At 38.1% G+C, this 19857-nt stretch overlaps 2 protein-coding genes across 2 annotated transcripts in view; one reads left to right on the top strand and one right to left on the bottom strand.

Annotated features, from left to right (window-relative positions):
- Positions 1-19857, bottom strand: part of LOC106080427 (dynein axonemal heavy chain 10) — a 239264-nt gene that overhangs the window by 8711 nt on the left and 210696 nt on the right. Inside the window, 1 exon segment of the mRNA XM_059362518.1 lies at positions 13942-14153. Coding sequence (XP_059218501.1) covers positions 13942-14153 — 212 coding nt within the window.
- LOC131995013 (uncharacterized) lies at positions 8261-10608 on the top strand. The gene is made up of 2 exons (XM_059362517.1): positions 8261-9597; positions 9791-10608. Exons 1-2 carry the CDS (start codon positions 9527-9529, stop codon positions 10287-10289), a joined length of 570 nt encoding a protein of 189 aa, XP_059218500.1. The 5' UTR covers positions 8261-9526; the 3' UTR covers positions 10290-10608.

Here is a 19857-nt window from a genome sequence, read left to right as displayed (position 1 = left end):
TGAACCGATTTGAATCATACTTAACACCGTTTTTGGAAGTAATACCAAAACACTACGTTCAAAATTTTAATCCAATCGGATAAGAATTGCGCCCTCTAGAGGCTCAAGAAGTCAATACCCAAGATCGGTTTATATGACAGCTATAATAAAACATAGACCGATTTGAACCATACTTAGCGCTGTTGTTGGAAGTGATACCAAAACACTATATGCAAAATTTCAGTAAAATCGGACGGAAATTGCGCCCTCTAGAGGCTCAAGAAATCAAAACAGAAATTCAAAACAGATTGTGGCAGCTATAACAAAATATGGACCGATTTTGCTTATTTACAATTCCAACCGATCTACACTAATAAAAAGTATTAGTGCAAAATTTCAGGCGGCTACCTTTACTCCTTCGAAAGTTAGCGTGCTTTCTACAGACAGACGGACGGACGGACGGATTTCGAGGAGTTACAAACAGAATGAGGAGTTACCCCCATCCTATGGTGGAGGGTTTAATTAAAAGTCGATTACATATAGCCGAAACCAGTAGAGATGTTGTATACCTCAACTGGACTTCTTTAAAGGAAGAACTTATCAACAAAAAGAAAAGAATTTTGAAAATTGAACCCCAAATGAAGATTTGGCAGCCCGAAAATTTTTCGAAATGTCGGAAAATTGTTCGGACAACTTTCGGGGCTTGGCAGTGTCGCTCGGCCACCTAGGGCCTTGAAATTTTGCATATGATCTCGATAACACCTCAGCTCTAATCATCCCTTTGCAAAAGGCATATTTTTTACTAGTTTTATTTTCGATACTATCCCACTGGGCGTCTTGTGAAGTTCTCAAAACGAAACTTCTAGAAGAGTTGTCTGCAAATCTTCAGGAAGTTGAAGTTGCAGAGAAGTCATTCTAACTCTTAACATCACTGTTAAGAGATAGGAGTTATAAAGAATCAAGTTAACTCATAAGATTGATAAGCAAATCGTGTATACGTCCACACGATTACTGAATTAGAAGTATTGAAATCGTTGCCAAAACATATGCTCACGCGAAAAATTTTACAATACCATCCTATATGAGTTTTCGTTAATTATATGAAGGAGAGATTGCGTAAAATCTTTGGGAATATTCTTTTATTCTTCGTGTGTACGAAAGTTGTTGTGTGTGTATACACCGCTCCTCTCGATCATGAAGATCTAAACTGACATACATATATCGAAAATAAAGCAGTAGGTAATACTGCTGATGGAGGTGATCCAATGTTTTTTCAGACCAATCTGAAATTTGGAAATTTTGTCAACTTTTATTTTCTCACATACGTTACAAAGTGTCCCATCGGTTGGATCTACCATTTTCATCCTCTGTAGATACTCTGTACTCCATATAATCAGACATAATCGATTGCAAGTTTGGCTTCAATTCAATAAAAGTCAAGCATTTTGTACCAAAGACTAAAATAAATCTTCCATTGAAAAATCAAATAAAAAGTCGACAAAGAATCGAATTACTTTACGGGGGAGTGCCTGGCTTTGTATGTTGGAGGGTGGATGCCACTGCTGCTGTATTGTTTTAAAGTTGTTTTTCCTGTTTTGGCTCTCGATTTGTTGTCATTTCAAATCGAAACGAATGACATTAAAGTTTATTAATGCGCCAAAGCTTTTGAAGTGGTCATAATTCAAGTCATGTTCTGTCAACTGTATTTGTTTATGGAGCACCCGCATAGGCAAAGAAGTTAGGGGCGATGAGAGTTGGGGTGGGGGTATGAGAGGGGGAAAATCAAATAGAATCCTGGGCCAAATCTACTGGCCTTAGTAGAGGCATGCATGGACCGCAATCGAAAAGAGACAAGCAATCCTGGTCACAACAACTGACAATTTGCCAGGATAATAATTCATGTTACTCATACGCCTGAGTAGACAAAGTTTTCTCTTTTATTTATTTATCTATTTTGTTGTTACGTTGGCGAATTTTAAAGGCAGAGCCAGGGCCAAAAACACCTACTACCCAAATGTGAACATGAAATAAGAATAATACCATAAAACTACGCAAAAATAAAGACAAATGGAAATAACAGCACATAGTTTTAGCATTAAGACTTTTAATACTGTTGTCATTTGCAATCCCTGACAAACTTTCCTCATTCCAAAGTTCCAATTCAAGCGACTACCCATAATTTGCAAACTTAATTCGAATCTACCACATCTTGTTGTTTACTGGATACAAGTTGAAAGGCAAAAATGAAACCTCAAACTAAATGAAATGGAAAAATAGTTTTATTTATTCGTTGAACATTGTGTATGTGTATTCGTTTGGGTTTTTGCAAACTTGCACAAATATGCCAAAATTTATAGAAACTTTGGGAATGGTCACAGCCGCAACAATGTATAGACTATTTTGTATGGTTGCAGATTAAACGGCTTGAAATATAATTTTGAGCAGTAATCATGGGAACTTACGTTATGGAAATGTGTGGTGGTATATACCTATTGTCTAAACATGTTGTTTAGCCTTAATGTATTATATGAATTTAATTTGAATTTAACCGAAACATAGTTTGAAAGTCATATGAATTAAAAATTGAACTATTAGGAAAATGTACAAATTGCACTAAAATTAGTATCGACAAGAATGTCAAAGTTTGTTTAAACTTCAACTAGTTCTAAAATGAAATAAAATAAAGTCGATAGGTTTCCTAGTTGAAAGAAAATTGTCAATCTGCCACTTGCTTGGCAGCCGCAAACCAAACTACTTGGTGAGAACTTATCATCTTTAAATAAAACCAACTTGGATTCTAACCTGCTCGTGCTACTCTTTTTTTCTCTATACCATTTGGTGAGTTGGATGGTGATTTTCATTGCTCGAGAAATCAACTTCACCCAACCTGACATAAAGCCGTGTCGTTAAGCCATTGAATCCATCAGCTGGTTCTGCTAACGTTACCGTGTGGAAGATAATCTCCTCTGTGACATCCATATACAGTCCACAATTGGAACAACAACCTCTGGAGTCGTGTGTCCAGCTTTCCATCGTAGCGACAGTTGGCGCTGATCCACACTCTCCTTGTCCCAATTCTATTCATGGTCCTTCGAGCCGGATAACGGTTGCAATAACGGTTTCTTACACTTGCACTTCTTAATAATGTTACTTTTGCTAAGATTATGACAAATTTTATCGTTGTGATACCATTTACATTTAAACATTTAAACTTAAGAAAAGGAAGGAAATAATGAATTGCAGGAATGTTTTCTGTCCAATAACTAGTGATGCGGTTTGACTATAAAGGTCCAGAAAGAATTGAAAAAAAAAAAAAAAAAAAAAAAACCAAACGAAAAAAAAAAAAAGAAAAAACGCGCATATTTCGTTCGTATTAACCAACAATGCGGAAATTAAAATTCCACAATTCATCACATTAAAGGTAATCTTGTTTCGTTAATCTTCTCATTTGTAAACAAAGATCAATTTGAAGGAAATATCTTTGACCAAACACTTTTTCAAGAAGAAGTAATCCATTTTGTAAGACATTGATACATACATATTCATGGCAACAACTATTTACGTTTGTCTTGTTTTCATTACACTTACTTTCATCGCCTTTCTTCTTCTTTCTTGACAAATCATCGCACGAACATATCACGGTATAAGATAATGAGATTCCGATTCCACATCTAATCGAAACATAATTTTTTCTAAGCAACAGTACAAAAGAAACTGTTACCCCTATTATTGCATATCGGGATAGATCTAGGATAACATGCCAATTTCATTTAAATTGGGAAAAAATAATGTGGTTTACAATCAAATGAATTTAAATTAGTTGCTGTCACTAGAAGTAAATTCAAATTCATCGCTACGCAAAGGTTCATAGTCACCCGAAACTAGTTCATCAAAATTGTCCTTCCAACTTTTAATTTTGGATTTTGTCATATGGTTTACAATTACTCACTATTTTGTTCCCCCGCTTGTAACATTTTGTTTATTATATATAGCGGTTCATAGCCACCTAAAGACTATTGGGCTCAAACAATTTTTTTTTATTTAGCAAGACCCTTTGTTTGTATGCAGACAGAGTTTTCCGGTAAGCTTTGATTGAGAGGCTATTTTCTTTTTTTGAGACAATTTATTAAATCGGATTCTTTGGGAAATGTGCATAGATTTCGTCGATCACACCGGAATTATTGTTGTCTGTCTGGCTTGGGTCACACTGAACGGAATTGGTAAGGGCTTACTGCTCATCAGTGAATTTTAGTTGGGATCGTGTAGGTCCTAGGGCAGTGTGCTGTCCATTATCATTATTTCGCGTTTAATTACCGACTCGATATAGAGATATTATTTTTCTCCTCAAAGGATCTGTGCTGACCATAATTGGGTCAACATACGAATATGTCTAACGATTCTTTGGACGATAGTACCACGGGTGGCGAGAATAGAAAGATGTGCGTGGTAGAGAGTAAATTTTATTTTTATTACGACCATTTGTTGATGCTTTGCAGTTATATAGAGAAGATAGATTTGATCCAGCAGACCGAGTCATTGGTACAGGCAAAAATGGAGGATCTTGAAGATAGATGGAAGAAGTTGAATTCTTCCTATGAGTCCATAATGCTGTCATCTGATCCGTCTGTTACCAAGGAAGTGAGAGATAAAGCTAAGATCAATTTTAATGTATGCTCTGAAGCATACTATGGGTCTAGATCTCGGCTTTTCGATATTTCGAAGATAACATCTTCTTCCGATCCTCGAGTAGAGGCTTTCAGAATAGGCATAACTCCGAATGATTTCCCGATCCCTCGCGGTGGTTTAGAGCCACACTCGAATGATTCACCCAATGTTTACATAAAGGTTCCTCCGTGCGATACGGAGGTTTTCAAAGGGGGATACGAGGAATGGCCATCTTTCCGTGATATGTTCACGGCGGTCTATGTGAACCACCCAAAACTTACTCCGGCACAGAAGTTGTATCACCTGAGGAATAAGACTCAGGGCTCTGCTGGTGCCATAGTCAAACGATACACTTTGTGTGATGAGAATTTTGAATTGGCATGGAGGGCTCTTAAAGCTCGCTTTGAGAATAAGCGAGTGTTGGTTGACAACCAACTTAAGATTTTGTTCAATATCCCAGTGGCAGCGGTAGAGACTAGTGATTCGGTCCAGAAAATACAGTCGACGGTGAATGACTGTCTTGCCACTCTTAGGACACTCGATGTTAAAGTAGAGTATTGGGATCCTATTTTGATTTATTTGATTTCGACGAAACTTCCGGATAAGACATTATCCTTATGGGAACAGTCCCTAAGCTCTCACAGTGAATTGCCGATGTGGTCCCAATTGGACGAATTCCTCATCGATAGGTATGAAATTGTTGAACGTTTATCCAGTATCCGTTCAACAAAAGATGGCTATAATCAGCCTTCTCCTCCGGTTAATCGTACTCAGGCTTACCATTCTCAGGAAAAACTGGATCTTTCGTGTCCTTTATGTGAGGAGAATCACTCTTTACGCATTTGCTCGAAATTCCGAGGTTTTACAGAACAAGAAAGGATAGACTTCGTGTTTAGAAACAAATTCTGCAATAACTGTCTGTCTACCTTTCATAGGAAACAGAAATGTAAGAGCAAGAACAAATGCTCGGTGTGTCAGAAATCACATCATACCTTGCTCCATTTGAAGCAGAGGTCACAAGTCGAGTCTGAGAGTAATAGGGTTAAAGATGGTCCTGTGACGACGGAACCTCGTCGTTATCCGAATAGTATGGCGGAGGACACATCCAATCCATCATCATCAGGTCTTTTACGCAGTGCTCAGGTACAGGCAAATTTTGCTTCAAGCAATGGAACTATTTTGCTTCGCACCGCTATGGTGCAAGTTGATCATGGAGGACAGCTTTTCACTCTTCGAGCATTGATAGACCCTGGTTCCCAACGCACATTTTTGTCAGAAAAGGCCAGAAATCTGCTTCAAATCCCTTATCGTAGAGCCCTATTTGATATCTTCGGTATAGGGGAACAGAAACTTTCTTCTAATAAGGAATGTGAACTGGTACTTTATTCCTCAAGATACAATCTTCGAATAGCCATTAATGCCATCGTGCTCCCTAAGGTAACCCAGAAATTGCCTTCCGTCTCATTTTCGATCACAAATCCGGAGGAATTAAGTGAACTTGATTTAGCAGATCCTTTTTTCAACAAGTCGTCACAGATAGATCTGATTTTGGGCAATGACTCTGAGAAATATCTCAACATCGATGGAATTAAGAAGAATATATGTGGGGACGCATCTGCCTATAATACTATTTTTGGTTGGGTCCTCAGCGGCCCCATGAGGACGGAACAAATTCAGGCGTTCACGACCAATGTTTTACCCTCTGAGAACACCGCTCTCAATGAAACTCTGCAGAAATTTTGGGAATTGGAAGATATTCCCGCTTCACCCCCAATTTCAGAGGAAGATCAATTCTGCGAGGAATTTTACGTTAAAACCACAGTACGTGGACCCGACGGTCGGTACATTGTACGACTGCCATTTAAAAAAGAGTTTTCAAATTCCATTCATCTCGGATCATCGCGATTCCTCGCCCTCGGGCAGTTAACAAGAATGGAGAATACTCTGTCGAAAAATCCGGAACTACAGTTTCAATACAATTCGGTTTTGGAGGAATATTTATCAATGGGTCATATGGAAGAAACATCTTCCGAAGAGGTTTTCTCTGACGGAAAGTTTTATTCTTTCTACCTCCCCCATCACGCTGTGGTGCGACCTGAACATAAAAGTACGAAAGTAAGAATTGTGTTTAATGCGTCCCGAAAATCCAAATCTGGATTCTCTCTTAATGACGTCTTATTGACTGGGACCACACTTCAAACACATTTGATAACCACTGTGTTAAATTGGAGGAAATACAAATATGTCTTCAGCGGTGACATACAGAAAATGTACCGGCAAATTTTAGTACACCCAATTGATCGGCCATACCAGAGAATTCTATATCAGAAAACATCTGATAGCGCAGTCAAAGATTACCAACTACGTACTGTAACTTTTGGTATAAACTGCGCCCCATTTTTGGCGATCCGTACTTTGCTTCAATTAGCATCCGACTGTGAGACACAGTTCCCGAAAGTATCTTACACATTAAGGAAAGAAACTTATGTGGACGATATACTTTCTGGCGGTTTTTCTTTACAGGAGACAATCGATCTCCAAACCCAGTTGATAACTACTCTCAAATCTGCGGGTTTCCCGTTAAAGAAGGTGACCGCCAATAATTCTCGACTTTTGAATCATTTGCCTCCCGAAGACATGTATGACCTGAATTTTTTGAGACTGGATGAGACAAGCTCCACAAAGACTCTTGGAGTAATGTGGAACGCTTTGACCGACAGTTTTTCTTACGCGCTGAATCCTATAAACACAACTACAACCCTGACTAAACGAAAGGTGCTGTCGGCCGTCAGTCAGTTATTTGATCCAGCAGGCTGGATAACTCCAGTCATCATACGAGCCAAGATACTAATGCAGCAGTTATGGCTTGAAGGGTTGGATTGGGATTCACCCATAAGCGAGGAGTCACACTTAACCTGGGAGGGTCTCATGAAAGATTTCTCCCATATTATTGACCTAAGAATACCGCGCTGGATTCGATATATGCCATCTGATCGCGTTCAGATCCATGGCTTTGCTGATGCTTCTAAAGCAGCATATTGCGCTTGCGTGTACATAGTGGTTGATTCGGGATTTGAGTCTTGCTCCAACCTACTGATTGCAAAAAGTAGGGTAGCTCCATTGAAGACGGTATGTTTACCACGTTTGGAGCTTATTGGAGCCGAGCTACTAGCCAAGCTGGTGAATTATATTCTATCTGTTTTTGATTTTGAAATCGCTCACACCTTCTTGTGGACGGATTCGTCGATCGTACTTGGGTGGTTATCAAAACCTCCATGGTCTTGGGAGACATTTGTCGCGAATCGGACTTCAAGGATTCATTCCCTTGTTCCCAATGCCCAATGGCGTCATGTTCCTACTGCCGACAATCCAGCGGATCTTGGTACCCGTGGGTGTAGTCCTCGAGATCTTACGAACTCCAAGCTATGGTGGAACGGACCATCGTGGATGACTGCCACTTCGTCCTCTTGGCCAGAAATGGTTCCCATAACACCCCCGGGACCACCGGAGGGACTTGCACAAACCTTTCACATTGTATCAGAAGATTCTGAAATTTTGAAAAGATTTTCTTCATACGATAGAGCCTTAAGAGTTATATCATATATTTATCGATTTTATCACCGGACACATCCGACAACTAGATCGACTGCGAATTTCTCCAGTGTGAGTCTTTGCTACGAGGAGATTTTGTTTGTGAAGCGAAGGTTAATACTCACGGCTCAGCAATACGGGTTCAAGGACGAATACAATGCTCTTTCTCAAGGTCTCCAAATCTCCCCAAAAAGCTCTTTGAGCACAATTAACCCATTTCTTGATGATGCCAGGATTATTAGAATTAATGGGCGTTTGTCGCAATCAACACTTCCATATAGCGAACGCCACCCAATGGTACTTCCAGGCAATTCATGGTTTTGCCATCTTTACCTGTCTCATCTTCACAAGTTTTTGGCTCACGCAGACTGCACGCTAATGTGCAGAATGGTACAGACAGAATTTTACATTTCAAGACTGAAACCCCGGGTTAAGTCTATTATACGCAAATGTAAGACGTGTGTTGTGTTCAAACACAAATCCTGTACCCAAATGATGGCACCATTACCACTTGATCGGTGTACGATCTCGCCACCATTCCATGTGACCGGCATAGACTTTGCAGGTCCATTCGACCTGAAAAGCTCATATTTACGCAAAGCTCCTTCGACCAAGGCATACGTATCAGTGTTCGTGTGCTTCTCAACGAAGGCCATACACTTAGAGCCGTGCTCAGATTTGTCGTCTGTGGCATTCGAGGCCGCCTTTGCTCGATTTGTTGGGAGGCGAGGACTACCCCGAAGGGTAGTATCGGATAATGGTCGGAATTTTGTAGGCGCTAGTAGAGTGCTTCTCAGGGAATTTTCACAGTTTATAAAAAATGCATCTGCAGATTTGTCGAATAGATATTCCACGCATGGTTTCGAATGGAGCTTCATACCACCTCACGCCCCACACATGGGAGGATTGTGGGAGGCTGCTGTTAGGAGCTTCAAACTCCATTTTAAAAGGGTAGCAGGTGCCCACAGGTTTACATTTGAACAATTTGCCACTATTTTAGCACGCATAGAAGGTGTTCTAAATTCTCGCCCTATATCAGCTTTGTCAGAAGACCCTACAGATTTGAGTGCACTCACACCGGGCCACTTTCTAAAAGGGTCCCCGATGTTAGCATTTCCCGAACCGATATCTCCAAATATTTCTATGATAAATCGATGGACGAAACTGAAAGCCATCCACCATCAGTTCGCGGTACGCTGGAGAGAAGATTACTTGAAATCACTTCAGAAACGATACAAGTGGAAAAACCCGCAATCTGACGTGAAAAAGGGAGATCTAGTCGTCGTTATTGATGATTTGCTTCCACCCAGTGAGTGGAAGCTCGGAAGAATCGAGGATTCCCAGGCCGGATCAGATGGTAAAGTAAGAGTCGTCAACGTGCGTACTGCTGCTGGGTTGATAAAGCGCCCAATAGTAAAACTATGTCTATTGCCCTATATGAATACAACCGAATCCGACTGTTAAAATCTCTTTATCGCACTACATACCTATAAAATTTTCCACTGTTTTGAGGATTTTTTTCAGCTTAACCGTATGCCACATTTTACCATTACAGATCATCTAGTAAAAATCAATCCCCAAACTCCGAGATATATCGTTGTATGTTGTGTAAGAGATTCCACAGCATAAGTGTATGTCCAAAATTTTTTAAGATGCAACCTGTTGAGAGATGCCGGACAGTGCGTCAATTCAAATACTGTGTGAACTGTCTAGCGAAAAGCCACACAGCCGCCCAATGTAAATCAAAAAATAAATGTCGCAAATGTCGTAATTGCCATCACACCATGTTGCACCCAAACAAACCGATGATTTACACTGGAACCTCAGTTACGAACACCAAAAGACAACAAAAGAACCATCCAAAGCAAAGAAAAAGTCAGCATACTCAACAACAGCAACCAAGGCATCATAAGCAACAGAAGAGCAAGCGAATTGGTCAAAAGGCTAAAAGGAACACATCCATTCAACCATTTATAAACCAAACCATAATTTCAGACGCCATTCGATCATTAGCAACTGTACTTTGTGCCACCCACCAGAACGATCATTTCTAAGCCCGGCGCCATGTCTAAACATGTTGTTTAGCCTTAATGTATTATATGAATTTAATTTGAATTTAACCGAAACATAGTTTGAAAGTCATATGAATTAAAAATTGAACTATTAGGAAAATGTACAAATTGCACTAAAATTAGTATCGACAAGAATGTCAAAGTTTGTTTAAACTTCAACTAGTTCTAAAATGAAATAAAATAAAGTCGATAGGTTTCCTAGTTGAAAGAAAATTGTCAATCTGCCACTTGCTTGGCAGCCGCAAACCAAACTACTTGGTGAGAACTTATCATCTTTAAATAAAACCAACTTGGATTCTAACCTGCTCGTGCTACTCTTTTTTTCTCTATACCATTTGGTGAGTTGGATGGTGATTTTCATTGCTCGAGAAATCAACTTCACCCAACCTGACATAAAGCCGTGTCGTTAAGCCATTGAATCCATCAGCTGGTTCTGCTAACGTTACCGTGTGGAAGATAATCTCCTCTGTGACATCCATATACAGTCCACAATTGGAACAACAACCTCTGGAGTCGTGTGTCCAGCTTTCCATCGTAGCGACAGTTGGCGCTGATCCACACTCTCCTTGTCCCAATTCTATTCACCTATACTTAAAAAATGTTTCTAATTACTTATCAAAAATTCATACACGTACGAAGTGTTTGAAATTTTGTTTGTTTCGATATAATATACTTATTTATTAATGAGGTAGCGAAATTGGAAAAATGAAGCTGAACTTAGGGAGGCCACAGTGGCGCAGTGCTTAGCATGTCCTCCTTACGCCTGGGTTTAAATCCGAGAGTGAACATCAGCAATATGTCAAGCGATGGTTATCCCCTTTCTAATGTTGGCTACATTTGTGAGGTATACTACTATGTTATAACTTCTCTACCAAGTGGTGTCGTTCGGATTCGGCAAAAAAAAGGAGGCCCCTTTATCAGTGAGCCTAAACTTTAAAATCTTTTCTGGGTAGTGCTTAGCCACCCCCAGAGTCCTATCTACGCTTTTGCTTAAAGATAAAAAGACATAGAAAAGACATCGTGCAAAATTTCTAAGAATTTCTAGAGGATTAACTGGGAAATCGGGAGACTGGTTTATATGGAAGGTATATCTCAGCCTGCACCGATTTTGCCCAACCGACCTACATTGCAATTTTGCGTGCCACAAGGGATATCTCTTTGGGAAGAAGTTTTTACATGACATAGTGTCGCCAGCATTACGAGGGGATAACCACTGCTGAAAATTCTTAATGATGTTTTCGCCAGGTTTCGAACCCAGCCATGCAGCATCATAGGATTCCAATCGAACTATTGTATATTAGTGAAAAGTATTCGTGCTAAATTTCAATCGGCTACCTTTATTCCTTCGAATGTTGTGCTTTCGACTGACGGATTGACAACCAAGAATACGAGGGCTACTATATAAATTTCATTTCCATTGGAAAGTTTGGTATTTCTTAGCGTAATCGAACTCTGAATATTTTGAAGTACGACCATCATTTGTCTTGTTTACAGTGACTTGAAAAAACTAATTTGACAAAAAAAATGGAATTAAGTCGCGACCATTTTTGTGGACCATTTTCCACAAATTTAGATCAGAACAAAAGTGCCTTAATAACTATAAATGTTTGTATGGTGATGAAACACCATCCTAAAGCACTGTAATAAACCGGTTTAACGTATATCAGTAGTGGCCGATGCTCGCTCAAATTCCAATTCCATGAAGGTCGTCCAAAAACGGCGTTGTACCAGTGAACATTGATGTCGTGTGTGAAATTATATTGCAAGATCATCATGTGACATACCGTGAGATATAGCCATCTTTGGGCATTGCTTGATATTGCATTAACACCTTCCCGTAAAAAAGGGCTCTTGTCGGTTGGTGTTTAAAAATGTTGAAAAAAATACGATCGCGGCACAGGTGGGGAATCGTGCATCTATGCTTATGAGTCCGAAACAAAACGATAATCGACAGTGTCGGTTTTTGAAGGCGAGCCAAATCCAACCACATGATCTTTCATACATCGACTCAAACCAGCGCCCTTTTTGCCGGCCAAAACGTGGAATGGATAGGTCATCTGCTATGCAGCTCTGACTCACCAACCCAACGACTTGTTTTATACCCACCACCGAACACATAGAAATATCCATTTCCGACCCTATAAAGTATATATATTCTTGATCAGCGTAAAAATCTAAGACGATCTAGACATGTCCATCCGTCTGTCTGTTGAAATCACGCTAGATTCTTTAAAAATAAAAATATTGAGCTGAAACTTTGCACAGATTCTTTGTTTGTCCATGAGCAGGTTAAGTTCGAAGATGGGCTATATCGGACTATGTCTTGATATAGCCCCCATATAGACCGATTCGCCGATTTAGGGTCTTAGGCCCATAAAAGCCACATTTATTATCTGATTTGGCTGTCTTAGGCCACTCGACATCATTCTTCAATTTGGCTCAGATCGGCCCAGATTTGGATATATCTGCCATATAGACCGATCTTCCGATTTAATGTTTTGTTCCCATAAAAGGCGCATTTATTGTCCAATTTGTGACAGTGAGTTGTGTTAGGCACTTCGACAACCTTCTTCAATTTCGCTCAGATCGGTCCAGATTTGGATATAGCTGCCATATAGACTAATCCGATTTAACTGAAATTTGACATATTGACTTATGTTAGGATTTTCGACATCCATGATGTATATGGTTCAGATCGGTTTATTTTTAGATAAAGCTACTAAACACAATTAAACAATGACTTGTACTTATTAGTATTTGGTCCAAATCGGATCATATTTCGATAAAACTGCTATGGGACATAAGGTATGCAATTTTCACCGCATTTTGATGAAAGGTGGTTTACATATATACACGAGGTAGTGGGTATCCAAAGTTCGACCCGGCCGAACTTAACTCCTTTTAACTTGTTTTTTTTTTAATCAAAACCCAGGTTAAGTGCCCAGTATTGTATTGTGTTATCTAATACGAAGTTATGAAACGGAAAACAGGGACTTTTGTGCGGCAATTTATTTGTTGTATATTGGAAATAGGGTTAACAAATTGGTTCCCCTGGGCACCTGCTTTGAAGAATTGAAACAGTTCTTTATATCAATAATCCCACTTCATGATGTAGCGCAGCACACGGGCCAGCTAATAGATTAATTTTGTTTCCGTCCAAATGTTGCCTTGTATAGCAATTTGTAGCTATACAAAATTATTATTTGTTTAAAAACTTATAAGTAAACAATGCAGTTGCAGCTATCACAAGCAAGTAGTTTCTGTTGCTCACACTGAATCTGACATTTTATATAAATTACAAAAAAACATTAACTAGTCCAACCAGCTGAGCTTCTGTTTTGAGTGTGATATCAAAACTTAAATAAGAAAAGTTTAATTAAGAGAAGTAAAAGAAACATTTTCTCATTTTTCTGGCTGTTGCATAATTCAGTGGTTGCATGTTCGTGCAAGTGATTATTAGCTTTCTCGATGTATAAAACGTGCATTTGCATTTAAATAATTCTTGTTAGAGATTTTTCCGTTCAGTTTTCGCACAAAAACAACAACCTCGAAGTTTTTTTTTCAGTTATTTTTCGTGTTTTATGTTTTTGTAATTATAAAGAGGAACTTTTCTTTTGGGTGCAACTTCACTTACCTTTCGCAATAATTCCAAAGTTTTTTTGATGCGTATCACCAAAAGATTGAAGCGATCCAATTCCTGCAGCAGAACCACTCCGGTAGGTGTGAGGCTCATTTGGATTTGTTGTTTTACACGCCACGTCTCAAAGGCCACCGGCAATTTGTCAAGAATATTAGCAGCCACATTGTCAATGAATTCATCACGGCTAATACCTCCCGAAGCTTCACCTATATGGCAGTTCATAGAAATTAGTTTAAATAAAAATATTAAAAATGTATAAAAAAGAAAATTAATTATTCATACAATTAAATTTAATATGTAAATGGTTAACTAGCAATTAAAGCTATGGACAGTTCTTCTGTTGGCTATTACGCAAAAAAAAAAAATTTATTTTTGTAGTAAACTCCACCCTAATTCAAATGCATTTAAATGATTTTAATTTTTCAATTAGTACATATTTCAGTGCCATTTAAAATTTATATATGCATAATATGCAGAGTTTTCCTTTTTTGTCCAGTGCGCAATTATGAGGGAAGTGTAATTGACTATAGCACATACACGCATTTCAATTGGTCTCGACTAAATTGTAAATTTAAAGCGAATCACTCATTGATGCTTTAGAATATTATCAGAATTATATTGTATTATGTTTGCTATTAAGTGAATGTTGTTATTTGATGCTCATGTTATATGGACTAAATAAGTTATGCCATCAAATTATGTATAAGGTATTTAAATATACCAAAGTTGCTAAACCTAATCAGAAAAGAGCAAAAAACCATATAATCAACATTTTTAGATATTGTTGTATTTGAATCTGCATATATCATATCATATATGTATACACATATAGAACTCTTCATTCCATTTAACCACATTTACGAATTGATCACAGGTCGCATATAGTCCATTAGTGTTATCTTCGCTATCTTATAAAAGTTACCGATCTGAAGTTCACAAGTATCACAAGTAGGATGAGAAATGTATTTGAAAATTTTCATTTCGTATATATGTAGCTATGTACATATATCTTAAGCTGACTTGATACCGATGAAAGTTCGTACACTGACTGAGTTATCATATTGAACATCTCATTCAAATACCACTTTGTTCTGCTTTGAAGAACATTGCAACTATTATTACTATTACAGCTCAAGAGTTGAACATCAGAAAGCTATATCCACCCCGATGTGATGAAACTTTGAAAACATATTGAACATACATACTGACGGATGTTTGAACTACCAAGTCATAATCGAATCCGAAAGTTATTCCATTAATGGGTAGTTGTTCTCCATCTTGGAGCTGTAGACAAATGCACAAAGTTTTAATATCCTCTGGCACAGTAGTGGTGCAGGTTGTGAATATAAAATATCATTTTTAGCGAGGATATTTTTGATTGAGATTTCTCATTCATTATACACCACATTTTACAATTTTCGTGTTTTGTAACTCAATCTAAATAAATTTGTGGATTTTATAGGGCAATGTATAGCGGATAGTAGAATCAAAAAAATTGTGATGAATCGATCGGCATTCTCATGGTAATTTTCCTTTGTTATTCACAAAAGTGGAAAAGGGTAACACAACAGTTGTATAAACATTGAACATTTGATTTTGGATATCTAAAGGGGGAATTTTCTGATCAACATCATCATCTTCTCATTCGATTTGGTTATGCTCAGCTGTCTGCTGGTAGATGAAGATTTAACTTCAACCTTAGCGCAGAGGAAAGCGTGTCCGCATATGACATCGAACGTCGGGGTTCGAATCCTGGCGAGAGCATGAAACAAAATTTTCAGCGGTGGTTTCCCTTCCTAATGCTGGCAACATTTGTGAGGTACTATGCCATGTAAAACCTCTCTATAAAGAGGTGTCTCACTGCGGCACGCCATTCGGACTCGGCTATAAAATGGAGGCCTCTTATCATTAAGGTTAAACTTGAATCGGACTGCACTCATTGATATGTGAGAAGTTTGCCCCTGTTCCTTAGTGGAATGTACATGGACAAAATTTGCAGTTTACTATTCTCATATAAACGAAAACAAAAGAAAATAATATTTTTACCGTTGTTTGATGAAATCCATTTTTCGGCTAGCAGTGGGATTATAGGCATGTATTTAACAAGAATGGTATGAACAAAGTGAAAAGTTTGATTTATTGATTAAGCTACAATTGGCTTTATAAAGCTGTAAGAAATCTCTTTGCTTTTTTTTTATTATTTAGAATACAGGTGCAGTGCGTTAAAACAATAGCCCTGATACTCGACAATACAAATGAAAAAAAAGAAATGAAATGGATAGAAATATATGACACATGGAAAGGCAATTTAAATAGTTAAGATTAAAGGATAAATACAAATGAAACTGAAATATTTATAATTCATTTGCATGCGGGTAAAAATATTATTCTTTTTAAGTGATCCCATTAAAGGCATTTTGTATAATACATTGTATATTTGCATTATTTTACTTTTTTGTGTTAAATAATAATAAACAAGTAAAAATATCCTAAAGCTTGGCCAAATGTGATAAAATAATTAATTCTGAGGTTATTTTGACACAAAATTGGGGTTTTTTATACCCACCACCGAAGGATGGGGGTATATTCATTTTGTCATTTCGTTTACAATACATCGAAATATCCGTTTCCGACCCTATAAAGTATATATATTCTTGATCAGCGTAAAAATCTAAGACGATCTGTTGAAATCACGCTACAGTCTTTAAAAATAGAGATATTGAGCTAAAACTTTGCACAGATTTTTTTTTTGTCCATAAGCAAGTTAAGTTCGAAGATGGACTATATCGGCTATATTTTGATATAGCCCCTAGGTCTTAGGCCCATAAAAGCCACATTTATTATCCGATTTTGCTGAAATTTGGGACAGTGAGTTGTGTTAGGCCCTTCGACATACTTCGTCAAATTGGCTCAAATCGGTCCAGATTTTGGATATAGCTGCTATATAGACCGATCCTTCGATTTAGGGTCTTAGGTCCACAAAAGCCACATTTATTATCCGATTTTGCTGAAATTTGGGACAGTGAGTTGTGTTAGTCCCTCCGACTTCCTTCGTTAATTTGACCCAGATCGGTCCAGATTTGGATATAGCTGACATATAGACCGATACTTCGATTTAGTGTCTTAGGCCTATTAAAGCTACATTTATTATCCGATTTTGAAGAAATTTGGGACAGTGAGTTATGTTAGGCTCTTCGAGATCCCTCTTCAATTTGGCCCAGATCGGTCCAGATTTGAATATAGCTGCCATATAGACCGATCCGCCGATTTCGGGTCTTAAGTCCATAAAAGCCACATTTAATTACGGATTTTGCAGAAATTTGGGACAGTAAGTTAAATGAAGCCCCTCGATATCCATCTTCAATTTAGCCCAGATCGGACAGATTTGGATATAGCTGCCATATAGACCGATATCTCGATTTAAGGTTTTAGGTCCATAAAAGGCGCGTTTATTGTCCGATTTCACCAAAATTTGGGACGGGGAGTTGTGTTAGTCTCCTCGACATTTTTCTGCAACTTGGCCGAGATCGTTCCAGATTTGGATGTAATTGCCATATAGATCGATATCTTGCTTTAAAAGCTTAGGGCATTTATTGTCCGATTTCGCCGAAATTTGGGACAGTGCCTTGTGTTAGGCTCTTCGACATTTTTCTGTAACTTGGCCCAAATCGGTCCAGATTTGGATATAGCTGCCATATAGGTCGATATCTCGATTTAAAGTCGTGGCCCCATAAAATGCGCATTTATAATCTGACTTCACTGAAATTTGCCACAATTACTGTTAGGCTTTTCGACATCCGTGTCGCATATGGTTCAGATCGGTTTATTTTTAGATGTAGCTACTATACTTATTAGTCTTTGGTCCAAATCGGAACATATTTTGATATAACTGCTATTTGACATAAGGTATGAAATTTTCACCGAATTTTGATGAAAGGTGGTTTACATATGTACCCGAGGTGGTAGGTGTCCAAAGCTCGGCCTGGCCGAACTTAACGCCTTTTTACTTGTTTTAAATTGGATTGTGCACATTTAAATAATTACTTTGAGATGAATATTTATTTATCGCGTAAATATTACCAAACAATGTCTGTACCTAATAAATTCTTGTTTGCTGTTTTCTTGTACCTGCAGCCATTTGTCTATAGCTATTGCTATAATTTTGTATGATTAAATGTATTTCGGCAAATTTACATTAACATTGTGTAAAAATAGTGGATGTATTTTTACTTATCATTCATCTCGGATACTCAAATACTCACTCTTTCTCTTCAGTAAGAGGGACGCAAGATAATAACTATTGGTCCGGTAAATGAATAATCGATTTCGGCTATTGAAACACTTTTAAAGAGTTTTTGGTTTTACAACAAAAATAGGTCCTTTTACCGTAGGCAAAGCTGCTAAAAGGTTTACAGTAACAAAATTAGTTCCGTTCAATAATGCTACGTTTTTGGGGGAACGTTGAAGAAAATCTTCGTAATAAAAGTATTTTGTTTGTAGTAATGATTACACAAACGTTTTATTTTTTTTGGTGCGAGTGTACCATACTTGGTACTGATGTAGACAAAGCAAACACAACTAACCGTTCGCAATTTCATCGAAATAGTATAAAAGCAAGCACATTGTCCTCAAAAAATCGGGGAAAAGGTTTATAAAGGGGCCAAGAATACCAAAAATAAGGTAAATACTCAAGCGTTGGGTATTTACCCGGTAGAAATCATCTCTACATATGATCCATATCGGGCCATATTTGCATATAGCTGCCAAATGCACCGATCTGTGATCATAAGTCATAAAGCCCTCATTTATAAACTGATTTCCCTGAAATTTTAAACTTCGACATGTATAAGGCTTCTCGGCAAGTGAACCCAATATGATCAAAATCGGTTTATCATAAAATAGGATAATAAATAAATCCATGGTGCGGGTATCCATAGTTCAGCACCGCCGAACTTAATGCGTTTTATATTTGTTGTTGATTATAAATTTGGTAAGGAATTGTTTCCGGTATATGACGTTTATATGGGAGCAAAGCGCCGGATTCAGAGCATACTTGGTATGGATATTGGAGGTAATAGGAGAAATAATTAGAAGAGGTGTTTTAGCCAAATCGAATAATAATAGCGCCCTCTAGAGACTTAGGAAGTAAAATCGGGAGGTCGGATTATATGGGAGTTTTATCTGGTTATAGAGCGGTTTAGACCATATTTGGTCTAGCTGTTCAAAGAGTGCTATATCTAAATCTAGGCTAGGTGGCTAGCTTTACGCGTTCGACCGCTATCGTGATTTCGACAGACGAATGGACAGACATGGCTAGATCGACTCAACATGTCGAGACGATCAAGAATATATATATACGTTATGGGGTCTTAGACGAATATTTATTTAGGTGTTACAAACGGTGTTACACGCGGAATGACTAGATTAGTATACCCATCCTATGGTGGTGGGTATAAAAACGACAGCTATATTGAATGGTTCTTATATCTACAGCAAAGAAAAAACGGATGCGATTGGTGTGACATTAATAGTGAGTGGTTGTTTGATGCGTTGTTTGCATTTCATCATATGCAGTTCATTTTTTGGGTAATGTGTTTTTGTGCTTAAATAAAATGCTTTGCAGGTGATTGTGGATGTGAGTGTGAGTATGTGTAGCCACGAGGATGGTATGTTTAGTTAGGTTCTAACGATAGGTATGTGCCAATACTGCTCCACTGTTTTAGTGCAGTGCTAATGTGAGCAACACATCGCTCAATGTTAATGGCGTTAGTGTTGGTAATGTTGATAGTCGTTCATGGTAATGTAATGGGAAATGTGTTTGGCGGTGTTGCAGTCAATTGTGATGATGGCAGTGGCGGTGGTAAGTGGCTTGGCAAATTGTGCAATAAAGTTAATTGCAAAACCACAACT

This window comes from Stomoxys calcitrans, chromosome 2 (genome assembly GCF_963082655.1).
Source record: "Stomoxys calcitrans chromosome 2, idStoCalc2.1, whole genome shotgun sequence".
Taxonomy (NCBI): Eukaryota; Metazoa; Arthropoda; class Insecta; order Diptera; family Muscidae; genus Stomoxys; species Stomoxys calcitrans.
The sequence above is the reverse complement of the archived record's forward strand: the minus strand, read 5'-3'. Positions and strand labels throughout refer to the sequence as shown.

What these genes read in the sequence shown, in the direction of transcription:
- LOC131995013 (XM_059362517.1), top strand. Translation starts at nt 9,527, where the DNA reads ATGATTTGCTTCCACCCAGTGAGTGGAAGCTCGGAAGAATCGAGGATT. An exon ending in AGGCCGGATCAGATGGTAAA is followed by an intron (nt 9,598 to 9,790) that starts GTAAGAGTCGTC and finishes TTACCATTACAG; the next exon opens with ATCATCTAGTAAAAATCAAT.